Raw genomic sequence first — 27,557 nt, forward strand, 5'->3', positions numbered from 1 at the left:
AGTCAAAACAAATACCTGCACAAATATTTAGAAACAAGATATTAAACAAACGAATTTAAGAGCTTTCTATAGACTTGATTGTTTACATGTATTTATTCACAGCAATCTCTACAGTCACGTACGCTGGTCACTGACTGGAGGAATCTTATTGGGAATCTGCCATAAACATATGAAACTCCTTCACCAGCTCATAATGTCATGTGACACACTGACAGGCATCTGGAATTGAAACTCAAAAACACAACTGCGTGCACAATATTAGCATTGACCAACATTTATTCAGAAGAAATAATAGAATTAACTTAGATATACTGAAAAATAAAACATGCACTTTGGTGTGTTTACATGGAGAAACATTGTCTCTTGAAAAAGTATTGTGAAGATAAAATACAATGTAAGAGCGGCAGAGTAATCTCCGTCACCCAGGTAGTAAGATATCAAATAAAACTACAGTTTGGACTCTTTATTATTGACGCTGACGTTCTGCTTCACAACAATCAATCAGATGGAAAGTGTTACCCCTATGTGACATATGAGAAATGGGTGTTTTTTTGTGGAATGTGTCTTTCTTTACACGATAGAAAAGCTTTTCTACGATAAAATACAGCTCGAGTGGAACCTAGTGAAATACGGAAACGATTCTTTCCCCATTCACAACAGTTGGTTTTTCTTTGCTAAGAGGGTCTGAGGCCCGAGGAAGTCGGTACACCTTCCTAAGAGGATCACTTTCTCTGGATTACAAACCCCACACACACACACACACACACACACACACACACACACACACACACACACACACACACACACACACACACACACACACACACACACACACACACACACACACACACACACACACACACACACACACACACACACACACACACACACACACACACACGGTCTCAGCACATACCACAGCCTATCATGTTGTAACACACAACCACACACGCAGTTAGTTACCAGTTGTCATGAAAATCAAAGCTGTCACTACGCAGTCCAGTATTTGTTGACAGAGTGTCAGAGAAGTTGTTCATTTCTAAGCGGGTGTTGAACTGGATTGGATTACTTTTGAAAGGTGTTACTGGAATTGACAGTGGATAAAACTAAAACTGAATTTAATAAACGTGTAACACTATAAATACCACTTTCCACTTGTTTTGTATTGTTTTAGATATAAAATGCATATATGTAACAAGGCAATCCATCATAGTGCAGATAATGGTTTAGTCCATCACTGCAGCATCAAGGAGGCAGAGTGATGTCCTCAGACCATCGCTGCAAAAAAATTACAATTTTATAGGGCTAAAAATAAACTTATTTTGCATATTACAGGAAATACAAGTTAGTAATACATAAAAGAATACAAGTTGGTGAAAAAAATGACATATTAGATATAATATTATATACACATTTGGCTTTATATGATATAAAAGTATCAGTTACATACGGTAACAGGAGTCAAACAGGAGACACGTTTTTTGGCATCAAGATAAGTTGGAGAACTGTCGATCAACATGTCAACACAGCGTTAAGGGGATATACTACTCCCATGTGTCAATGTTCTCTTAAAGCTCATGATACTATAAATATAGGACCTTCGGCAGGCGTGTTTATGTTTATATATACTTATATGTATAGCAGTGAAAGAAGGCAAGCATGTGAATAAAGTACAGTGCAGTAACTGAGCTGAACAGGTTCAAGTCAAACCAAGAAACCAATAATCTGAGCCTGTCAGTTTCAGGCTGACGAAATGATCCTCAGTGCTTTAAAGCTGTGACTGAGAGGACAAACAAATTGAGCTTTTCACGGAAATAACCAACCTAAATTTAAAATACCAACGATATCAACCACATAATCTCTTATCTCTTTTAAGATTGTCGCTTCGGGAAATGTGACTTTTTCCATGTGAGGCCACCTCAGGGTCTCATCTTTCTCTCCCGCCTGCGGCTCGACCGTTTGTTCACTTGCGTGCCACAGTTTCGGAGAGTTTCTTCAGTCTCTTCTTCAGCTCCAGAGGGAATTTCTCATAGCACTTCTTACACACTGGCTTCATATCAAACTCCACAAACTTGTTCCTGTAGGAGAGAGAAGAACAAGTTGGAAATGAGACGTCACTCTCAGTATGTACATTATATACATGTACAATTTTACATTTTTAGATCACTAACAGAATATTTTCATAGTCATTTTTATTTATAAGTGCCCCAGTCCCTGATCCCTACTTTGAGGTTTACTTCAGCCAAATCATGGGTTTCTTGTACAGTTAATTTGGATGGCATGTATAATGCATATGATTTATCCATAGACAATGGGTGAAAAAAAAAAGTTATGTCTTAGTATATATGCATGACTAAGATCTCTGACAATTGTAGCTGGGAGATACCACCATTTTGAGATCTGTAAAGCCTCTGCAGAGTTACAGTTTTTGCTCTATGAGTAGCTCCTGGTTGTTTTCTAAATTGAATGCCATTTATTCCACTAACACCGGCCAGCTCTCTAAACCTTTCCCCCCAGCTGGCCCTGGACGACATTCCCTCCAAAAGCAGATAATCACTGGCAGGACCAGGGCACGTGTCAAACCCAGTGGGACCTCGGCACTCATACAGTTGCAGCCAGAAGGCTGCCGGAAGTGATTAAGGTTTTACACCTTACGCCCAGACAGACCAGGAGACCCGGGAAACAAAGCCTCCCCTTCACCATGTGACTGATCTAATTTACTTGTTTGCATAGCAGAGGTTACCATAGTGACCAGCCTTAATCTTGACTAGTCTTTCTGGATGAGAGGTGGTGAAATGTTTCCAGTGTTGGTCTCTCAGATGAGTTTAGTCAGTGCATATTCACCTACTAACACTTTACTTGCATGCAGCATGTTTGAAATATGATGAAAATGACAGAAGAATAAAAACATAAAGGAAGAAAGATGGAAAACTGACCAAAGGAAGAACAGTGGAAATGAGAAGAAAGGAGAAAGAGAGGATCACAGACACATGGGTATCAAATTCTTCTTCTTCTTGTCTTTTGAGTCACGTTCCCGCTTGGCAAGTCGGCGCTTCATGTCATCCGGCAGGCGCTCATAGCAGTGCTTACACACGGGTTTCAGATCCACCTCCACAAACTTATCTCTGACAGAGCAGGGAGGAATGGGAGAGAGGTGTGATGTGGGAAAGAGAGGGGAAAAGAGGAAGAAGGGCAGTTGGAGAGGAAGAGGAGAGAAACATCAAGGAGGGAAGAAAACAGAAGGATGAGAAGGGAAAGATAAAAGGTTGGAGAGAGGACAGGTGGCACAAGGGGACGTATACAGGAGGACAAACAAGTGGGACGACACGCGATTAAAAGAGAAAGGGGAGAAAATCAGGAATGGACAGGTTTGAAAACGCAGCGTAGATGTGAAAGACAAGCATGACAAGCAGCAGAGGGAACTTGGCCAGGTCAAATGTGGATTCTTATCAGTCTTCAGAGAGTTTAATCAACACTGAATAAGTACACAATCCAGGGTAAATGTGTGGATGTGACACACATACCACTCCACAGGGCCGTGACTTATTGCAGCAGCGTGTCTCTTATTAAGACTCCACTTACTTGAGGGTGAGCTTGGTGTTGCAGGTGGAGCAGGCAAAACAGTTGACACACCAGGCCTTGTTCAGAGCAGACACCACTGAAACAAAAACACAATCACATGAGACACTGATCAAGACCATCATATGACAACAGAGTTCAGTCACGAGGGGTCTCTCAATCAAAACCAATCAATGTGTTTTTCCTTCATCATACGTTGTTTGCCCCAGAAGTCAGAGCAAAGACATCATATGATGAAAAGGAAAAGGCGAACAAAATGAAACGTCCTGTTACCTTGAATAAAATTGGGGATTGTTGGAAACATTTTGTATAATGTAAGTACACAAGTCAACAAAATATAGGTCTAGTCATTTTTAGACATTCTAATGAGGAATTGTTGCATATTATATATTTAAGGGAAGCTTTGCTATATAAATCAACTCACAATGTATAGATCAAAATACAGGGAATGTCATGAAAAAGAGAAGCATATGGTAAAAAAGTTCTTTAATGAACTAAAATGTTAACAGGGCAGAACAACATGTAACATATGAGTTCTTTTTTAAAAAAAAAACTTTAACTTTCATATATATTTTCAATGTAAATGAGTTTTCTCACCATCTCCTTCAATTACACGGTTGCAGTGGTAGCAGACGTCTCCAAACAGCTGAGCGTGTCGAGGGGAGAGAAACAAAGAGGGTGAGCGCTGAAACATGTTGTGAGTTATATCTCATGAAATAATGCAACACAATGAAGCAACAGTAGTCTTCACCACAGTTAAAATAACACTGTGCACTGCTATACCATGCAAACAAACACAGGCTACACAGGAATATTAAAACTTCCCACAGTGTTGTGTTGAGTTCCTCAGTTGTTTCAAACTCTATTTTATGTGTGCAAAGCCCAGTTGATTGTTACCTGGTTGTAGTGTGTTTCGCAGTAGGCCAGGCCCTTGCGTTCGTAGTGACGGTGTCCCAGGAACGGTTTCTCACACTTAGCACACACAAAATGCTGCAAACAAACCCATGGCCAAGCACACATGGTTAGAACAGCCACAGTCAGTACATTATCACTTTCAGACCATGTCACAGGCAACAGCACAGTCTTTGGACATTGAATCAGGTCAGACCAAAACCACATCAGTTCAGCCCAGATGTAAACTGAGTCTAGAGAGTAGAGAAGATGGACAGAATAACGACCTCCAGAGGGCGCACTAGTCGGCTGAACAGACTTAAGGAATTGATTTAGAGGATGACCGAGTTTAAAGTGGATTTAGTCTTTAAAACTTTCTCAATGAGGAGGCATTGTGTTTGTGTATAAACAGACATCATGGATCACACAGCAGGGTTACACCAATAAAAACTTTTGAAGCCAAAACAAAGGTGAGGTTTGAGATGGAGAGTGTTGCCAGCCATGTTTAAATTTGACAATTTTTACAATCGTTATTAAAATGATTTCACCTAGAATCTGATTCTTGTAGTGTATGAAAATCCTCTGACAGATCATTAAATATAAATGTACAATAAAGCTTTTTAGGCTTCCATAATCAACTAACTTTAAGCCAAATTGTTGAGACAAAAGGCAATCCAGCCTGTAGCTGTCAATACATCATAATGGGATGGACAGACAAGTGGAAGACTTTTTGATTAAAGACTAATTTGTGAAGTTTTATATGAGTGTAACCCTTATGTAAAGGCTGGTAGATTGGAGCCAGGCAGGGGGAGGCGAGACACGGGGCAGCAGTCAGCAACGGGCCGATCCTTAATCCCCTCACCATGTCAAAGTGTCTTTCACAATAGGCACGACCACCTCGCTCATAAAATGGGTGGCCCTGAAATGGGCGCTCACACACTGTGCACACATGATGCTACATGTGGACAGGAGAGGACAGGAAAAATGTGAAATGACAGAAGAGAAGATAAAGATGCAGAAAACGAGAATTACTGCACTGCGGTTGTATGCCTCTGCCAAACAGTGCAGTTTCTGTGTACCTATTTCTACATACTTTATTTTCCCAGATTCATATAAGGTCACTGTGACCTTTACCTTTGGCTACAAAAATCAAGTGAGTGAATCTTTGAGTGAATCTTTGTGCCAAATTTAAGGAAATTCCCTCAAGGCATTCTTGAGATATCGCGTTCACTGGAAAAGGACAGACGAACGGACAACCCGAAAACATAATGCCTCCGGCCACTGGCTGTCGCTGGCCTGGTGGCTTTAAATAATACGGACACAAACAGCAGATAAAAGAGGAATGATGATGATGTTGTACACATCTCGGAGAAGAAAACACTGAACTTCACTGTGGAGATAAAGCTGGAAAATAGTATGAGTCACACATACAGACATTTTAAAGATCAGTCACTGGAATTAAATGAAAAGTACAATGAATGATAGAAAATCAATCACCTTAAAATATAGTGAATAAGAAGATATTTCAGCAACTCAATTTCAACAAAGTATAGTGCATTTCAGCAGGAAATCTATTAAATTAAATACATTTTAATATACTTTCATATTCTGTGAGACCTAAACCTCTTATCTTCAAAACAGGCTTTACCCATCAAAAGTCTGAAAATAAATTTCTTTAAATTGACTTTTCTGAATGGGAATTTAAAATCAAGAAGTAGGAAGTTTACTTTGCTCAGAATAACTGAAGTTGTCTCTAAAATGTTAACAGTTTAATACCACACCTCCACATGCCACTGCTTGCCCATGGCATTGACCACACGGCCCTCGATGGGTCTCCGACAGGCTCCACAGATGGGGACACCCATCTTGTCGTGGCAAGGCAGACAGTAGAGCTCCCCCTTCAGCTCCCTGGCATCTGCGGTCAGCTCCTTACTGCAGACACAGAGGGAAATAACATCACATCACTTAACATCATCATCAGTTGTTTTTTCCCCCACAAAAAATAAACATTTCTTTATGTATTTGTTATAATATAAAAATGCTAAATGTGATTGGGAATTTACATTTATGTAAAAAGATGAAAACACTTAGGGAAAAAAACACAAAATCCTGCTCTTCCATAATAATTTATATGTGTGAAGTGAATTACACCAATACTACATTACTAAAAAATCACCACGTCATTCTGTGAAGACACTGTTTTCATATAACTTGTCATAACACACAAATTTAGATCACCTCCTGGAACTTGTTCTATGGTTACATATTTTGTCCAGCAGAGGGCAGTAAGATGTTTTTGTGCCACATCTGCAGACTATACACTTTCATCCTAATTTGTTAGATGTCTGTTGAAGTTAGTGTAATCATTTTTATTTTATCAGAGAAGATTGTTGTTGTAAAACTGTTTTTGTTGTAATAATGAACCTGAATCTCACAGAAGAATTGTCACTGCATAAAAAAGTGTGAATTGGACATTGACATAAAAGACCTGTGTCTGCAGGTGGGAACAAAAAAAGTGTAACTACAATCACGGTGTTCATGCTGTGAGTGAAGTGACTGACATGGCTGATGAGGTTTGTGTGTGTGTGTGTGTGTGTGTGTGTGTGTGTGTGTGTGTGTGTGTGTGTGTGTGTGTTTACCCGCAGTTGTTGCAGTTGAAGTGATCAGGGTGGTAGGGGTCATTCTTGAACAACAGAGGCTGCTCCTCAATGATAGCATGACACTTCTGACAGATGTACTTGCCCAGGCCCCGAGCTTTCTCTCTGTTGTGACACGGGCGACACAAGTGCCTGAAGGAAGAGAGAGAGAGAGGAACACACACATAGATAGAAAGATTATCCTTTATCCTCCAGCTCTGGTTTCTCCAGCCTTCAGTATATAATCAGCATTTTTCTGTATATGACAATATCTGCTGTGATTACACAAACATCCGGAGTGACCAGTAGCTGGTTGTAGAGGGACTGACCTTCCAGCGTTCTTTACGAAACCCACATCGGCCAGCACGGCCTGGCAGATATCACAACAGAAACAGTCAGGGTGCCAGCTGTTGTTCATGGCCTTGATCACACGGCCGATGATGAATTCACCTGAAAAAACAACAACAGAGTATTATAATCATGATAAAACACAAAATACTATATACTCTAAGCTACATCTCCATATGACCCTGAACAGGTTGGAGCAGGTCATGAAAATGTACTTTTACTGCAGTTCCTACACTTACCACACTGGTGGCAGCAGGGAGCGAAGAGCATCTGGAAGTCATGTTCACAGTATTTCCTGCCTTCAAACTATCAACAGAATTCAAATCATTTGTAAACAGTTAATTAAAGCACACACACATACACTAACAAATTATAATAGCAATCTTTAATTTACAGTATATAAACTAAACACTCAAACAAGGGTGAAAATAATAAAAGTCAAGCAGCTAAAATATGAGTCAATGTATGATGAGGGATTTGTTGTACTCTTTTTGTGTTTTTCAACAAAACTCATAACAACAGTACAACAACAGCTACAAATGCCGGGACTATGTATAAACAGAACTATACATTATGGAATCGGTGAAGGTTGTCTCTATACAGCACAACTTCATTTGTAATCGACTTTAAACAAATCTCTATTTTGTCCATCTCATGATGAAATACAAACATTTACTGCGTAGGTTTAAAAGCTCAAATCAATCTGACAAGAGGGATGACTGCATGTGAATGGCTGATCTGATCTGTCTTGCATCAGTCTTTCTGTATCAATGTGCACCACAACATGCAGATGTGGGTTTAAATATCTAAATCAGATGCCCTGAGTCACAAGTCCCCATGTGATCCCAGTCTGAGCCAACCTGAATTCACATCTGCTGCACAAGAGAATGATTTAATAGATGAGTGTAGCGAGGACATTATCTGGCAGAACGTCTAGATTCTACTTCACCACAGATGATGATAAATAGCTCCTGCTGTGCATTTAAATTTTAGGATTATTCTCTTAAGTTTGTTACAAAATGTTTCTGTAATAACAAGTTTCTTAAACAGATGACATGATGTAAATTTACTTATTGAGACTTTATAGAACTGTAAAATATAAATACAGACTCTATTCACTTCAATGCAGTGGAGTTTTTTTTACAGCTAACATCTAGTGGCCATAAAAGGAAATGCAGCTGTGAATGTTTGTGCGTGACTGAAACATTATCTTTCTACTTACAACAGGTAGAGTGTGAGATCCTGCTTCTCTGTTCAAAACAGGGGATGGAAATGAATGTTTGCCTGTTTCTTTAGATGTTTAAATTGATCGGAGCACTACAGACACCCTATCTTTGATAAACTGACTGAACACAAAGAGCATCAGTTCTCCAGAGAAACATCTGGCCTTGTGTCAAGGCTGCTGAGCAAACAGGTTACTGGAAATGGGCTTCCAATAATTCAATAATGCATTAAGGCTGCACTCAGCCCTCTTTATTAACCTCAACAGGACTGTGTGTTTAAATTCTTTGTCTAAGGGATGTACACTGAAGACGGCCTTGCTCTAAACAGTGGTTTTACTGGCAGTAAAATGAGAGGCCAGTTCATTAACCCATCACGATCATGTGTGTGATTTGTAGGAAACGGTTACAGCCGTACTCTGGACTGGTCTTTTTGAGGTCAAAGTCCAAACCCTTTGCAATCCCATGTCTCCTATAACTGATTGCCATGTAAACAACTGCATCACACATCTTTCATTGGATTATTATGTCAAAATGAAATCTAAGGAGAAAGCTGTACCTCATAGAAGAGTCCCTCTGGGAACTGTTGGAAACACTGGGCGCACACAAAGCACTGCTCGTGGTAAAGTTCCCCGTTACTGTTCACGATCTTCTCTGCCGGGGCAAAGCCGCTCTTACAGCGCTCGCACATGGCATTGGCCAGAGCGTTGGCCATGTTGCTGAAAAGACAAGGAAAATCATAATCAGGATCAAAATTTACCAACAGTCAAAAGTTTGTATAAAGGGAACCATGAAATAAAACATCAAATGAAATGTACTGTAAGATGCTTTGATGGTAGGATTAAAATGTTACTGCTGATTTACTACAGCACATATTTAGTGTTTTCATATGGCAGTATTTTTGTCCTTATTACTCTTATTTAATGTTTAATGAAAAATATAATCCGATTAGATTCTTCCATGCAATGATTGTACATGTTTAAGGAGTTTGTCTCTCTGGGTCATGTCAGCACACAAGTAGCAGCAAATATCTTATATGTAGAATCCGATGTTCCCCAAGTCATGAGAACAGCTGGATGATGTACTCAGTAACAGGAGACAGGAGAGTAGAGACGGGAAAATGTGATGCAAGAGGTTATCAGAACACACACGCAATATCTTCGTTTATTTTGGATCTATTATTCAGGGTGTGTCGATCAGTGAAGTGAAACCTACTGAGAGATGTAGTTACTGAACTGAACTGCACTGAGCTCACACAGATATGGTTCTGGATCATATAACAAAGACATCATGACATATGAAGTTGACACTGGCATTTCATAAAACAATCACAATGTTGTCTACTCCCTCCGAAACATGACCAATATATCAACAGAGCAGAGCCCCCAGGCTTTTATTGTGGAAGTACTGCTGCCAGATCCTGCAGAACAAATGTGGTCACGACATTGTGAGTGGGTAAGAAACTGAAGGCATCTTTAAGATGAGGCACATTATCACAACCTCGTTCACCTCGTTCTTCGTAGATTTATGTTAGGGCTGATCCATTGGACTAATTTCACGATTATTCGCTCGTAATAAGAACGACTCCAAAAGAACAAATAATCAAACTTCTCCAAACCAAACACAAGCAGCCAAAAGTGCTTCAAACTAATTGTTCAAAGATGTGCCACAATAAAAACACTGCTTAACACTTAAAGGAAGTTGGAAGTGAATAGGATCAAGTCGAAGACAGAGATAGTAAAAAAAAGAGAAAAAGAAGAGAGAATGGTGGGACCAAACTGGTTTCTCTGCTTTGTTTGAAAGGTCAGAATACCACAGTGTATCCAGGCAACACACACACACACACACACACACACACACACACACACACACACACACACACACACACACACACACACACACACACACACACACACACACACACACACACACACACACACACACACACACACACACACACACACACACACACACACACACACACATTAAAAAAGCTTCCAGACACTCTGCCTATCACCTCTCATTTCATGGATTTAACTTCTCACCGCTTTAACAATGCACATTTCAGTTCTTCTATTGTAGCTGGTATACACTAAAAAAGATGTAGGAGTAAGTTCAGCTTCCATCTGAGCCAATTTCTCAAACATATTATAACCTTCCTGTTCCTGATATCACACACACTGAAGCCCTGCCCTATCCAAATGCTTTTTGAGAGGAAGTGATACATCCCTTAAGCATTTCCACCCTCATATCTGCCTCCCGCACCCTGCATGAGTTAGAGACGAGCCTATACACCAGACAGGACTGTGCTGAAAGTCTCTCTCTGCACTTTGTCCTGGCTGAAGTGTCTGTGAACTGGGCCAAGGAGGTTTTTTTATCAGCGTTTGTTTCTTTAATAGTTAGCAGGATTACATAATAACTACTGGACAGATTACCACGAAACTTGGTGGGAGGGTGAGGTATGGGTCAGGAAAGAACACGTAACATTTTGGTGAAGATCTGGATCAGGGGGCGGCTCGAGGAATTTTTTTCACTGTCTTTCACTTTCAACATTTTCCTTGATTTAACAGGGAATGACTCATGGATCTTGATGAAAAAAAGTGTTTAGGGGAATGATATTTGTGTGTGTACAAGTTGGTGCTGATCCAAATAAAAATCTGGATCAAGTGAATGTAAATGTGTTTTTATAAGGTGACTGTTGGGTCTAGGGGGAGGTCTTCACTCTATTAAGTGCTATTCTAGTGTCTATAGAAATCTTCAAAAATATGAATTTATACTTTCAGCTTCAATTGTTCAAGCACTGCTTGCCTTGTATGTGCTGACTACACAGTCAAGCTTTAGGCAGTTTTAGGACTTGATGCAGTAGCTCCCACTCTTTAAGACAGAAGAAGACAAGAGTGCACTGTGACTATAAATGGAGTCTGGTCTTCAGTAAAGGGAAAGGATGCAGACTATCACTTCTGTTATGAATACACTCTGTTCCCTCCACTCTCCCTGCTCTGGTCACCTCCGGGTTTTTTTAAACATCTTTTTTTTTTTTGCATTTCCCCATCCTCACTGTTTATAAATGCAATGACTAAATATTTTTAAATAATCCCATCAAAACAATGACATTCTAATCTTTCATTTCCATATTGGTCTTAAACATTTCACACAAATTTTAATTATTTTCAACAAACAAAGCCATGGAAAACTGGGACCCAGATATTATTAACAGATGTCTGAATGTTCAGTCTGAACTAAGTTGAAAAACACTGCCTGCTCAAATTCTAAACTATTTTTGACTGACCCCATGTCTTCAAATCTTAGGAACCCAAAAAGTATTTACTGACACCATATGTGGCAGTCCACAATTAGAGTCAGAGTCTGTGCAGTAGTTTTAGGGGATGGAGCGAGATGGTAGCGAGAACCCACTGATGCATGTGCTCGACCAATCTGGAATCAGACTCAGCAGTCAATCAGGACGTTTAACCCCAATAGCATCAACAAAGTAATTAAAATCCATCTTACTGGAAAAATTAGTGCTCAAACTTATCAATGTGATTAGAACTACTTAAAGTGACAGAAACCATCTTTGGGAAAAAATAATTTGATGTTGTGTGCTTTGACTTTTTAGTTTGGTTCAGGCAAGATTTAAGACCTATATTGCAGCAAGTCAGCGGGTTGCTATCAAGACACCTGGGTTTACTTTTGAGGAGCCGTCATGTCGTCCATCTTTATATACGGTCTATGATCCCACCTCAGCTCTGGCTTCTTGACCCAAATTTTGTATTTATTTTAGTCTCAAGTACCTGATGATCCTGAGACAGAAAACTGAGGCCAGAAGTACAGTCTGTATATTTAGCTTCCCTGCTCCTCATGCACACATACATGCACACATACTTGTAATGCCAGTTGGCGTATTCTACTTTGCATTACAACTCCCCCCTTGGCACGAAAATAGCCCTTCCTGTGTGCCCCCTCGTGTGGCGCACAGAGAAATCCCTGCACAAACAGGGCACCTAAGGCAGCTTAAGCCAGTCAGACTGTCTGGTAAAACCCAGGTACTAGAACATCAGAATTCTTCACATTCTGTAACACTGCAATAAGCTCGGAGCGCACAATATAATACAATGTCAGCATATTAGCAGACCGTACTCATTGACACACACAACTACACAGCATTTTTCCAGTCATCTGTTTAAATTACAAATAACCAAATTGTTTAAATTACCAATTTACAGTTGACATAAATGCACCAGAAATTAAGTGGTGGGGTTCTGTAGAAGGATGATGATGATGTATCCCAGAGAATGATACAGACTCTGAAACAACACTTGCATGCATATCTACAGACATCCTCATGCAATACTTTTTGATTGGTCAACAACTCTTTTAATAGAGTTGCAGGTTTTACTCATTAAGAAACATTTAAATACTGCACTGGAAAACCCTCTCTGGTTAGACATCTCATATATAACGCAATCATAAAAAACATATTCACAATAGCAAATTCCATTGTCATTGTCTTTACTTTGGTTGAAAACTAAACTGTGATCTAACCCCTGTCCACTGCACTGTGTACTTACAAGCGAGCGTAAAAATCACAAAACTCCTTATAGACTTTGACATCACTCTTCCGCCTCTGAGACTTGGACACTGGGACCTCCGCCTCCCCTCCGTCCTGAAGCCTCTGGTGGTAACCATTCATATCCCCATGAGGAACATGGTCCAGGACTTCACTATCCTCAGGTATTGACGGTGGCAGGGCACGACCGTTCTGCTCCATACTTAAACAGTTAGAATTAAGTGCAAAGATCCAGCTAACACCTGTGGGAATGTAGCAACTCCAGATAGTAAAAAGCCTCTATGCTGGATCAGTGTTAGTTTCCAGTAACAAGAGGAGCTGTAATCCGCAGGACAAGAAGGAGACAGAACCGCTGATCAGACTGCACTGAGAGTACTCTCTTCCTCTCTCTCACACACACACACACACCCTCTCTAACGGATACACTCCCTCTTTCCCTTATTCCCACATCAACACACACACGCACACGCAGATGCACATGCACACACACTTAGTCTCCCCTCCTGTCACTCTGGCCGTCTATTCTTGGGCAGGTTACTGGAATTAAAGAGCCCACCCTGACGCCTGTCCAGACAGAGGTCACTGAGACACACACATGCACACGCACACGCACACACACACACACCAACACACACCCACACACACAGATGCTTTTTTAATGCTTCGTGTCCCTAATATTTACAGTCTTTGGCTAATACCTACCCATGCTATCAATCTGTGTATGACTGTGTTTGCATGTTGAACAGCTGGAGCCCCCAGCTTTCTGGGAGATATAAAAATGTGGCTTCAACTCAGTGTTGCGCAAAGCGGTATTGTTGCACTGCAAAGCAGAGAAGCTAAAGCAGTCAGACACCAATATAACAATAATAAATTCTCGTTTATTTTCCTGTTTATTTCATCATATGTTTGACATCAGCGAGTAAACACACTAGAAGAAGAATTCAAGCTCTGAAACTGGAATTCGTCTCTCTTGCAATTCAGTTTGTTGAATTGCACATTTAATGTGTAACTGACACTGGTTGTATAAATCTGATATCTGCATCTGACACTGAAAAATGTGATCAAGTTTTGCATAATGTTAAAATAAAGTGAGCACATGCTGGCTAGCAGAGTTGGAGTCCTTGCACACGTTCACATTCACCATTTCCAAAGACACTTTAACCCCGCTACTGGTAAACAATGTTACGCGATTATTTATGGGCTGACTATTTTTGTCGGTACTGGACCCTGACAGGACTCAAATTCAGGACATAACAGACACATTGCCTGGGTCTTCTCCAGGTGGGTCAGAATGGCTTGATCAACAGTTTAAAGCATCTATCTTAGAAATCCAATCCCAGTCCCACAAGCCCACAAGTCGTTCCTCTGGGTAAATGATAGCTCTTTATGTGGTTAAACTCTACTGGAATCTCAAATTAATTATCACTTTCCAAACCATGAAAACATCAGGCCAGATCCGGAAATACACTCCAGGGAAACAAACATGTTTGATGGTTCGTTGGAGAGCAGCCACTGAGTTGGTCCTGTCTTCTACATTACTCCATCATTCCACAAATAGACACTCAGTGGAGCCTCAACTCCAAACTAGGTGCTGGCAGCTGCTGGTAAGTGTCTGTGAATGTGTGTGTGTGTGTGTGCGTGTGCGTGTGCGTGAGAAGAGTTTTGTATACATACTAGTGACCAATTTTGCCTCCTCTGAGAGCAGCAATCCTCAACTTTTTGCCAAATCCTGGCAACTTGGGGATGATTTTAAGATTTCTTAAATGCAAGTATTAGCACTTCTTTTCCCCCTTATCCTTTTTTTTACTATAGTTTAGTATATTTAATACAGCGAAAAGGCTTCTGTCACAGAACCTCATGTTCCTAACTTTTATAACACTAGTTAAACTATTTGGTCTCCAACGACAGACGTTCTGGGTTTTGACATGAATGACATAGCGAGTCAAACATTTCACCAGGAACCATTTAAAACTTCCAGAGCGTTTCCACAGCAGATCATTGTTTCCAGTTCATAGTCACATGGTCTGTCGGGGAGTCTCATCCACTGGGAACCGGTGTTGACTGATTGGGCCTGGGTACAATGGGCAGAGGGTGGGTGCTTAACAGGAAATACGTAATCTCTCCTCTTGATTACAGTCATTGCCATGCTGAGAGAGTTCCACCCTAAAATGAGAGCACAAGAACTACAGTGTTCAGGTCTCTGGTGTCCAGGCTAACATGGCGATGTGCGATGTCACAATTTCAGTTTGAAATTCACACTGCGATTAAATCATATATTTAGAGTCAAATTAATGTAATAACCAGATATTTTAGCAAAGTAGTAGTAGCAGTACTAGTTGTAGTAGAAGAAAAAGAGAGAGAGAGAGAGAGAGAGAGAGAGAGAGAGAGAGAGAGAGAGATGATATGAATAACAACCTGATCATAAACTGTCTGACTTATTTATGGGGTCATTAAAAGTCAAAGGTCAGGTCAGCCATGCTAAAGAAAAAGATGTGGGATATACTGTTAAAATAAACTGACCCCTGTGGTTATTATGGAGTTTAGACCATTACATTTCAAGATGTACTTTTGACCTATAAATGCCTGTATTGATGTGTTTGTTTGATTTTGATTGTCAGATTAGCTTGCTAGCTACCTAGCTTGTTAGCTAAATCATTTGTCAATGGAACTTCTGCTAAGCATTTATTTGTGGCTGTCTATCCGATAAGGATGGATTAGGTTATATAAGATATAAAAAAAAGGATTCCACATTTTAAATGATTCAGCTGTGGGAAAACAAAATGGTTATTTTCACTGAACAAGTAATTTGAAAAAGCCAACTTGGCCTTCAGAAAAGTTTCGATGGCCAGTTCTTTTGTTTTCTTTTTTACAATTTTTAAACATTTTATAAACTATGTGATAATTACGCTTTAACTTTGAAGCTCAATCCATTTTTTTGAAACAGTCTCTGTGTACCACCACTCGCCTTTTATTACACAATGACACATCACAATGATATTCAGGACATCTGTATTGCAAATCCAAAGTAATGTGTTTGATAATCAATCAGTCACGATTTCTATTTAGAATGCACAATCCTGCATTGGGAGAAACTTGTATTTCTAACTTCTCATTGTAGGCTAAATTCATCTGTGTCTGCAGACATGTAGCCAAGACTACATTTAAAAGTTGTAGACCTAAGCAACAGCCCTGACTCTCTCAACCGGTGCGAAACACGCACACTCAGGCTGGATGAACAAATCAAACACACCCTGCTCTCACACACACACACACTGTGTAAACAGAAACCATGGCAACATGGACATCAGGGCTTCTTGGGTAAAACCATTTTACCTATGACAAGGCATCAAGTGTGTGCACACAAACACACAAAAATGTGTGTGAGCCCTCAGTGACACACACTGATTCAGTTAGTGTGCAAACAGTATTCATGACTAACGTTTCCTTTGTTTTGCACTTTTTGTTCCAGACGCCCACTTAGACCTGCACTATCCATTTTCATCCCAGCACAGAGGAAAAGAGCAACACATTATACACCTCTTTTTTATTGATGTAAATCAATAACTATTAATTAACTTGTTTGGCAGTTTTAAATAAAAAAGATATTGCTTCTCGACTCTCCTTGTGCCTATGAGAGCTTGTTTATGAATGTGGACTTTATAGGTCTCCAGGCAGATAGTTTCCTAAAGTTTAATGTTAGTTTTAATGGCTTCGATATCACTGTGATTTGCACCGACTCGTTATGTGTTTAGAATTTATGGTTTTAGCTGCAGGTGCTGCACTGATAGCAAAACACTACTCGCAGGAGATCCACTAAACAGAAAGTGGTTCATGTCTTGGTATGAATGTCTTAAACTTTATAACTACAATAAATAAATTCATATTCCTTTTTCATTGCCACTGTCTCCTTAAGCTTTTTTTTACTGTTTTGTTGTCACATGCGTTTTTCTGTCTGTGTGTAAAATGTGGCTCATATAGTCTTTTTTTATTGATGCAAATTAGGGAGAAATTTGAAATAATTAGTTTGACAGAAAATGTACCTTCTCATGTAATGACTGCAAAACTAGAGTTGTCGTGTAAGAATTAGATTGCACTCAATCAATATTGTGGCATTAATTCCATTATTCATCCAGCACTACTATTACTACTATACTATACCATTGTATGATTGGTGCAAAGCAAATGAGACCGTCTGCTTGCTATCAGGAGAGAAATGAAGCGTCTTTGGTTTGACCGGAGACGCTGCTAATGGGTGAGCTCCCTCTTACTGTCCGCATTCCTCACATGACTACATTCCTCTAATCACTTCAGGAGCACACACACAAAGTGACGGGGGGGGGGTGGGGGGGAGAGAAAGAGAAAGAGAGAGAGAGAGAAAGAGAGAGAGAGAGAGAGAGAGAGAGAGAGAGAGAGAGAGAGAGAGGTGTTTATGAAAGACAGAAAGCGGACATCCAAAATCCCTCTGATGCAAACATATTGTGAAACCAGTATTGCAAAAGTCCGCATGTCAGCTGGTCACACAACTCGGAGGAATGCTCAGACTCAGCTGCGATATTTGCAGATCAAATACTCCACTACGTCTCACCTTATCACTCCTTGTCAAGAAAATCCTTCAAAGGGTCTTTGATACAGATTGTGTTCACAAGTCTCTCAGATTAATGCAAGACAGTGTCAGTCAGCACCAGATAAGGATAAGCCAGCTGAAGACCAGAGGATGCGGTGTTAACAAGTTTACACTCAAATCCCATTTTGAATGAGCCCACTTTAAATAGTTTACAAACAAAAAAGATGGAGGAATGAAATTAGGTGGGCAGACATCTCCACTGACAATTTGTCAAGAAATGTGGAAACCTTGTGATAAGAAAGCAAAGACACCACAGGATAATTGAATGATAGGCCATCAGATGATTTTTAAGCGTTTGCACATGGCATTTTTTTTTTACAAGAACCCAACAAAAACAGTTTCTAAGACAGGCAACATGGAAGCTGGATTATCTGACAGGAATAAAAAGCAAGGTTTACAAACCCAATACAACAATTTCCCACCATGTAACCATTAACATGAAGCTGCTTTACTAAACCAAAAAGCATTTAATTTGTGAAACACTTGAGGAACATTTTCTTCTCATGCACAGATTTTTTATTTAAAAAGTGTACACCGCGATATTCACATGGATTATCAGTGGCACAACCAACAAATAAACCAGCAACACAAATAACAATCATCCTACTGCTGAATCAGCATTTCTCAAACCCATCAACAACTTGACACCAGCTTCACGAAGCAGGACTCACCTGAGGCTACCAAGACTTCCATAGCTGTCTGGTCTTTCCTGTCTCCGTCGGTACAAGTCTGAGTTTGATAACTCTTTCAGCCTCAATGTGTTCATCTCCCCTTCGTCTCTCTCCCTCCCCTCCTTCCTTCCTTCCTACCCCTTGTCTGCTGAGGACACTCAGTCCACAGAAGTAGGGAGACTCCTAAGCACTAGTGCGCGTTTGGTTTAAAATGAAAAGATTAAATCTTGTGCCGCTCTGGTCCTGCCTCTTAAACACACCTCCAGGGCTCACAACCTTTAGAAAGGACATGTACAGAGGTGTGGTTTCCCAGCCAGCACACCTATCAGCTGCTTCTCGCTCCTCCTCCTCCCTGTCCTTTAGCAGGTAGAGGGGAAATGTCTTGCAGAAAAGGAGAACACTGCCCTTTTCTGGCCCTTGACCCAGTCGGTTTCTCTCCCTCCCTCCTACTTCTTCTTTGCATCGTTCCTCTGTTTTATAGAAAGTCAACAGAGGACACAAATAACTAAAGGGAAAATGAAAGGCTCTTTTCCCCTCACACACGTAGATATACACATACTGTACACACAATGGCAAGCTGTTAGTACTGATAAGTAGTTACGTGGAGCCCAATCATCCTACAGGAGGCATTTGAGGTCAGGAATTACAGCCTGAACAACACGGCATCATGTTTGATGCCAAATGCAAAAAACATTTCAAGAGTATTGACCCGAACTTACATGGACATTTTTTGGCAAGGATCCCTGATGTTTGGTTATTAAAAAGACGTGATAAATATACTGAATCTGAATATTTATATATCTCAACACTCACAGTTAATATGTACGATATAAAGATAAATTAACCTGGAATCTAATTATTACCAAGAACTATGAATAAACAAAATATGAAATGCGGATGAATAAAAATAAAGGTTTAATATGCATAACATTTATGTGCTGCAGTATCTTTTTCTCCAAATTATTCATACAACATCACACAATATGCATGATTTATCAATATCAAAAGATAAAATAATTATCTTAAGGACAGGTAAAGCTTTACTTTCACCAAAAAGTATTAAAGATATTTTCTATCTGAACAAAGCTTGTATAGAGGGGTGGGAACATACAGACAGAGTGATGTACTATATGGAACAATGTCACCTATTATAGGGAACTATTTTCAAATTTGATTTGTGCTCCTCTGTTGCAGACTGTGAGATTATTTCCCAGCGTGAACAAAAAACTACTGACAAAGGGTAAAATGTCAATCTATGAATAATTCATCACAATTTTACGTAGGAACAAGAGCCCCTCTCCTCTGAGACAGACACAAAAAAACAGCAGATGCACAGTTTCTGACGTTTCCGCCTCCAAGACATGTTTAATTACAAACAAGAGGCTGTGACGTCTTCAGAGCACAAGGCAGGAGCCAAACAGGCCAAGCCGACAAGCAGCCAATGGAGAAGCAGCTGTAAACGGAGTAGCTAGTAGTAGCTCTGTGAAACAGAACAAGTAAACTACAGCCTGAGTCGAGTGTGAGACACCACTGATAAACCCAGCTGTCTCTTGAAGGCCCCAGACAGACAGTCCTGAGAGATCTAATCACAAGTGGACAGCTCTAAGTTCATGTGTTCACACCTGAATGTGTCTCCTGTGACCACTTGTGATCGGATCTCACTTCCCCCGCTCTAAATGCAAATATACATACGTCATATCTGCTCACATAGATTCATTAATAATTTGGAAAAACAAAGGAAATAGAAGGGGTGCCCGGAAAGTGCATACCTCTTTCAAGGCTAACGCCCTGTCTCGCCATGGTTTAATGGGTTCTTCTTTTAGTCATGCCTCATAAAATTACATGGAAATCGATTTCGCATAATCCCGCTTCCTACCTAACAAGCAACTAAACACCAATGCAAACAATGTCATATCATTATCTCGTGGCCAGTGTCAATATTGTGACAGTGCACTCAAACAAATTAGGATATGGGTAATGCTCATTTCAGATCAGTTCCTTGTGAAAGTGTAGCAGAGGATGTGAGCTGAATAGGAGGTCCTTCATATGTGGCTCAGGATGCATTTGCGTTCACACCCCAAGAAGAATGTGACCACATGGATCCCAGACCACCTCTGAATGTGGTCTGAGTGATCGCATCTAAAGAGGCATTGAAGATGCATTTGGATGCATTCACATCTGTACCTAGAGCTGTAGAATTGAACAGGGTAAAGTAAAAAAGTAAAGTAAAAACCAACTAAATATAACGTATGGATCAAAGCTCTTGTTTAAATGCAAACAACTGATGGAACAGCTTTACCTCTAAAATGACGGCCTCTTGATACCATTTTTATGAGTGCTCTGATTCTGACTGAATTTGACAGACTGAAATCTGATGGTTTCTCTTAGGTAAATTATTATCCTGTGTGTTCTGTTCATTCAATGTCAGGACCTCTTATCAAAGATGATTTATGTCTGATGGTGTTTTGGATTAATGGCTTACAGAAACCACGTCTCTCCTTTTTAAGAACAAACTTTGCACCTTGCAGGTTCAACCTCAGGAGCTTGTCTTGACCTGCTCCGCATTCCACATGGGTTTGACGAACACACAGAACCGTAGAATGTGAATGTTACAACTTCAATATGAGCTCCACGTCCTGAAGCAGCTGCAACGGGCTGACATGTCTGAGTATGTCGTGAAATTCATGATGACTTACGATGAGTTTTAGGGTTAAAAAAAAGTGGTTTCTATTTTACTGCAATCGTCAAAGTTGTTCCATAAGTTTGCATATCTTTCAAAATTTCTTACATTTTTCAAATAATTCCAATGTAAATTCCAATGGTTAACTTTCACATATTGTAAACCACCTTACACTTAAAACTGACTTTTGGATAAATGCTGTTATTTGGATTGAATTTGCATGCAACCATATGGTGGAAGAAATGTGCGTGAGCCAACACACACACGCCAACACACACACACACACACACACACACACACACACACACACACACACACACACACACACACACACACACACACACACACACACACACACACACACACACACACACACACACACACACACACACACACACACACACACACACACACACACACACACACACATCAGGGGGTCCGTGCATGTCTGAAAGCAGCTATGGAAGCCATGATAATACAGATGTGAGTAGGTTTACACACATGCCATTTAAACAAAAACACACTCCAGAAAAAAATCTCAAGAGTGTCACAATGTTCCTTAATTTACAACATTGATTTTTAAGTATCCCAAACATCAACCAGATTGCCATGAAGCAACGTGACTGTCTTTACAGAACTTATTCCAGATCTTTTCAACTTGGAGAGCAGCACCGGCAAACCATCTACATGCAGGGAACACACATCTGCCTCATCTGTCAACACATCATAGCTGAGCCAATAACCAACTCCGAGCTCAGGTCGAGGTGGCAGAGAGGTCAGTCCACTGTGTGTGTGTGTGTGTGTGTGTGTGTGTGTGTGTGTGTGTGTGTGTGTGTGTGTGTGTGTGTGTGTGTGTGTGTGTGTGTGTGTGTGTGTGTGTGTGTGTGTGTGTGTGTGTGTGTGTGTGTGTGTGTGTGTGTGTGTGAGAGCTGAAGGAAAGGGAGAGAGATTGTCTATTCACAGAGTGGATCTGCTCTGCATGTCTGTGGCCCCCCCAAACCTGAAACCCATGATGTCATCCTAAGAGAGCAACGGCTACCAGCAGTTAGTGAGAAAGTGCACAAAACCCAAAGTCCACATCACACAACTACTGGGGTCAATTGTATTTACAGTTGATCACCTGTGGTGGAGTAAAGGGTTCAACGATAAAGTACGGTACAAGTGTAAGGAGACACAAAGAGGGAGGTTTGTGAGAGGAAAGTTGCCTTGACAGATATTATATGTATAAACTCCACACACACACTCTAGAAACAACACTGCCGCTGTGTGGACAACTCTGGTAGTACAGCAATTCTATCAACTTGGCACTCTTTTAACTCATCACTGCAAACCTACAACACTGCAATGACTGAAATGTGATAAGTTTAATCCACTGTGGAATGACTGTTGGTGGACAAATAAAATCAGCAGCTTCACTTAACATTTCACAACAAACAGAACCGGAGTTCAAAACACCTTAAACTTGTGAAAGTTCAATTATTGCATATTCTTGTATCTCAATCAATACTTTGTCTCTTTTGTAATAATTTTACTTTCCATAGGAAGTTAAAATGGGATCTTGGCTTCACTTAAAAACATAAGAAGAAGTGTAAAAACAACTATGTAAAAAGGAACAAATGCTGAGACACTATTCAAAATGTCTGGAATTTAACATCAGTTTTAAAATCAAGCTGACTTCCTTATCGATGCACTGAGAACAAACGCACAATACGACATTCAAAGTTGATGCACAGTTCTGCAAACACGATAACATGGTTCATACATCGAACATAAAAACAGTAATGGAGCCTACAGCTGCTAATGCTACTATATTTCCAATGAAAATAGTTATTGCAATAAAATAAAATTATCTTACCGATGTTTTGTTTCAAACTGTAGTGAGGAAAGTAAGTTGTTGGTAAAGTCTCTTTGCTGTCACTGTAAACACTCCCACTGCCGTTATCTGCATGGCCACATAACTTCCTATTTGCTGTGTGTGTGTGTGTGTGTGTGTGTGTGTGTGTGTGTGTGTGTGTGTGTGTGTGTGTGTGTGTGTGTGTGTGTGTGTGTGTGCGTGTGCGTGTGTGTCTGTGTGGAGGCAACATGAGGGTGTGAGTGATTGCGTCCACTTGCGTGTGCCACAGTTGGTTGGATGTAAAGCCAGCCAGCACACAACCCTCTACACTCGTGGGTGTTTGTGGTTTAGGAAGGTGTGAGGAGGAGGAAGAGGAGGAGGAGGAGGAGAAGAGCACTTCAGGGATATAATAAAAGGTGGTGAAGAGAAAGGGGAGGAAGGAGGTGTGAGGAGATGCAGGAAGGCTTCAGAGGGGATGAATAATAAAACAGTTCTCATAGACCTGCCATGTTGTGTGTGTGTGTGTGTGTGTGTGTGTGTGTGTGTGTGTGTGTGTGTGTGTGTGTGTGTGTGTGTGTGTGTGTGTGTGTGTCTCTCTCTTCAGGTTCCATAGAGGAGGTGAAAGGTCAAACCCAGTGACAAAACTTTCAGATGAGGGCGGCGTCTGGATAGAGCACACATGACATATGAATTCCACTCGAGAAAGTATTTTGGTCTACAGCACATCAACACAGGCGTCTGCCTTTATCACCAAAAGCTCTTAAATCTTGTTGTCTTTCCAAGTTAATGTCCTCTTTGGCATCCTCTATGTTTATGAAACCTCTTTTTCTTCCCAAGATATTTGTATTCTTTTAGTTTTTTCAGTGTTAGAAACATCATTAACAGGCCCATTCCTGCTTTATTCTCACATGGGCATTTTCCAGATATTTTACTAGGCGGCTGGAGAGGAAACTACCGCCAAATGTCTGGAGAGCCGGACTTGGACATTTACATTCTCACGTACCTCGCCTCTTGAAAATTTCCGGAAAATGTCCGGATTTCAGTGCATCTCTGGAAGCAGCAATTTCATGTTGCAATGAGCAAATGTTGATGCATAAATCCACACGACACTTCACAATAAAAGCATTTTAGTACGAAGTGAGTGGACGGCCTTCATAGCACTAAGATAACCTGATATCCAATAACCCCAATGAGACTCCAATAAGTTTAACTAGTTACAATTAACATTTCCCAATCCCTCACGTCACACATGTTAGTACACTACACACAGTCTAACTCCTACGTCGCTCAAGTTCACTGCTCTTCCAAACAAGGACAAGTCCACTGCAGGCCCAGACATTCTTCTGAGCTCCAGTTGTATCAACACAGTGAGGAATCAGATACAAGTCTTATGTGTTGGGAATGCAGCAACGCTCACTTTGTCAAGACGCTCACTGTGTCAAGACTCAGGCCTCTTATAAAAGCCAGATTCATCCCAGGCTATGATTAACTCGCCAGTGCACACAGTAGCATTCACCCCGGTGGAAATAAATATTACTGTGAATAGAAAGTCCTCAGGGACTGGATGGTCAGGAAGTGGTTTGGAAAGCAACAACTACTGTCCAGTGAGTCTGTGTAGACATTCCTGTGCAGGGAGGAGGTTGATCTGCAGAAAATAGAGAAACATCCTCTTTTCCTCTCTAACGCCAGGGACACACCGGAGGCGGAAGCGCCGTGAAGCGCCAATTCTCATGCGAGCAGCTACCGCCTGTGTGTCCCTTTTGGCTGAAGTGTGAATTTAGGGGTGACCCAAATATATCAAGTTGCCCTTAAAGCAATTATTAAAAATAATCAGTTAGAGTACACAAACCTCCGGTGAATATTGATTTTTATTGATGTGTGAATAGGATAATTTAAGGTAGACTTAGCACAAGCTACGAGATCGTGAAACAATGTTACATGCTCCTGTAGAAGCCATAGGTCTGTAAGGTATCACGTCGATTTTAAGAAAACTTTTTGCAATGCTAAGGAGAAGCACCGCACTACCCACAATCCTCAGGTGTAATATCGCCGTCATTGATTGGTAGAAATGTTTATCACAACCATTAAAATGATGCCAGCTTCGATCAGACCATTCAGCGCTACCATACAAGGTTACTACACAAACTACAATATATTGCAACGCTACACTAACAACAATTCAAGAAGAAGAACGCTGGATGTCTTTGGAAAGGTATCATTTGCAATGGTTTATGGGATGTGTAGTATGTACCCACACTTTTACCTATGCCTTGTTACATATCTTATCTTTAAGCCATGATTACAACAGGTGGAAGCTGTGAGCATGCTGCTTTAAAATGTAACACATGTGAGGCTGACGTTTCCGCTGAGGGGGAGTTACTGCTACACCTGCATAGTTTTGATGACTGATGATTGGTTACATAGAAGAAAACAGATTACAATGGTTCATTCTCAGCATAGCCATAACACCAGGGCCAGTGTGCGCTCATGTATCTTATCCAGAGTGAATCATGTAGCCAGAGGCTCCGTATTTTACACCGGTGGCAAATCAAGCTCTTAAATCTAAGCAAGATTTAAAAGTCAACAATACAGATTTCTGATGTAATATGCATCACATTTTTATTTCGGCTTTTCCTTGTTGAAGTGGATACATTTTCGTCTTCTAAGATTTAATGCCACTGAATAGGATTTTAAGATTATTTGTGTTTTTAGATTAGTTCTTGTTAAATGTTTTTGTGTCTTTCTTACATTTGTTTTCGTCTGGACATCTTGGGACCAGGTTGGAAATTAGTTTTTTCACTTTAACATCCTGTGGATCTTTTTGTCTTGTTGTTATTGCTAATGGATAAATAAAAATCCATCACTCAACATGACCCATACCAACATGGCGGCTTTGGCTTCACTCCCACATCCCTTTATGTACGAGGCTTTTTAATTCCATTGTTTGATCCTGAGCACAATAGTAGTGTCCAGTGGTTGGTCTGCTGGAAGCGTCCCCCCCACACGACTGTAGAGGGCGCTGGCGAGTAGCTGAAGTGACCAAATTGAGATTGCGTCTCCACAGAGAAATTAACGCGTGAAGTTTACGTGTTTTAACGCTAATTATCCACTTTTTCAAAAGCAGAACAAGTCCAGCTTCAGAATAATAAAGTCAGCATTAACGTGGCAGCCTTTTCAAACCGGGGTCTTCGTGTTTACAGAACGAGAGAATGGAACAAACCCACCCGGACTACGTTTTTAATTTTTCCCCCTTTTTCTCCAGCGTCAAAATGTCAACTTCCAAACTTTTCACGCGCACCTTCCTCTTTTCAAGACCCTTGAAAACGTCGCACTCACCCGTTCGTCATCTCGCTGAGACCCAGCATCGTCCCGCTGCTGTTTTCACTCCGCAGCCGCTGCTCCTCCAGATGTGCTTCACCGGGGATGTTCCGTCACGTTAGCGGGGGTTGGGTGACACACCGCGGGGCAGAATGGCGAAGACGGGCCGCGCCTCTGTCCCTCAATGGAAGACTCCACTTCCGCTGGTCACTTTCGGAATAAAACCACTGTCAACTGGCAAATGTTTTTCTGAGTAAATTAAAAAAACGCATGGACATAAAATAGAACAAGGGCTATGAATAAGGGCTTTTATAGCTATTATTTTAATGTCTGATCAATCTTCTGCACACAAGAAGTGATACACCTAATTATATAAGTGGCAACGGTATCATTTTGCTTATTAATAACCACACCTTTTCTCCCAGTAATGTATTAGCTAATTGTTGTAAGGCCACATTTTAACTGGAGGGGATGAAAATGCATAAATCTGGTTATCAGCTTAAAGTTTGCAAAGAAAAACGCAATTTCTGTGTTCATTAATTAATGAATTCATATATTACGTTTTTTATTTATTCATTCATTCACTTATCTATTCATTTCTACTTTTATTGATTCATTTATTTCTACATTTCTACCTTTATCTATTTATCTCTGTATTTCTACATTTACTTCAATTTTCTTATTAATTAGCTTCTGTTTTTTGTCATTCATACAAAATAGCTTGGGAACCAACCAATGACTGTCTACAGGGCTCACCCACAGAGAGGGGACATGCACCTCATTCCATGGGACAAATCTGTGCTTTTATTTTGAAAACTAAAGGAACTGTTGAGTGTTTAGTTGTGTTTCTCCTGCAGCTTCTCACGTCTCAGTCTGGGAGACTCCACCGCTGCAGAGTTATGATCCAGACCACAGACTGTAAACTGCCGCCCCGCGAACACACACTGCAAAATGTGTCAACATGTGTGTAATGTGGCTGACGCCTCTGCCGCTGATTCTCAATCCCAGTCTGTACTCTCGTGTCATGTACATGATGTGTGAATCATATGGAAAGTCTTAAGTTTTCATTGAGGGAACTCTACAGAAGTTCAACATGGCGGGTGGGAGCCATTAAGAAACATGTGCCAGACCAATACTGAGATTTAAAAAAAGGGAAAAACATCCACAGGTTTTACAGACAGTAAATGGA

The 27,557-nt window shown here is 40.5% G+C and overlaps 1 protein-coding gene across 6 annotated transcripts; it reads right to left on the minus strand.

Annotated features, from left to right (window-relative positions):
* Positions 1 to 258: 258 nt before the first annotated feature.
* LOC117754673 (LIM and senescent cell antigen-like-containing domain protein 1) lies at positions 259 to 26,547 on the minus strand. Of its 6 annotated transcripts, none has more exons than XM_034573756.1 (10): positions 26,387 to 26,547; positions 9,234 to 9,393; positions 7,694 to 7,760; positions 7,436 to 7,556; positions 7,110 to 7,259; positions 6,252 to 6,402; positions 4,477 to 4,569; positions 4,177 to 4,225; positions 3,583 to 3,658; positions 259 to 2,078 (listed from the first exon to the last, which is right to left on the minus strand). In XM_034573756.1, exons 1-10 carry the CDS (start codon positions 26,413 to 26,415, stop codon positions 1,964 to 1,966), a joined length of 1,011 nt encoding a protein of 336 aa, XP_034429647.1. In that variant the 5' UTR covers positions 26,416 to 26,547; the 3' UTR covers positions 259 to 1,963. The 6 variants fall into 6 exon arrangements, with proteins under 6 accessions (XP_034429647.1, XP_034429648.1, XP_034429645.1 ...); XM_034573757.1 differs by lacking the exon at positions 26,387 to 26,547 and adding an exon at positions 23,072 to 23,094; XM_034573754.1 differs by lacking the exon at positions 26,387 to 26,547 and adding an exon at positions 18,537 to 18,691.
* Positions 26,548 to 27,557: the final 1,010 nt, after the last annotated feature.

The sequence above is a fragment of the Hippoglossus hippoglossus genome, chromosome 21 (genome assembly GCF_009819705.1).
Source record: "Hippoglossus hippoglossus isolate fHipHip1 chromosome 21, fHipHip1.pri, whole genome shotgun sequence".
NCBI classification, from domain to species: domain Eukaryota; kingdom Metazoa; phylum Chordata; class Actinopteri; order Pleuronectiformes; family Pleuronectidae; genus Hippoglossus; species Hippoglossus hippoglossus.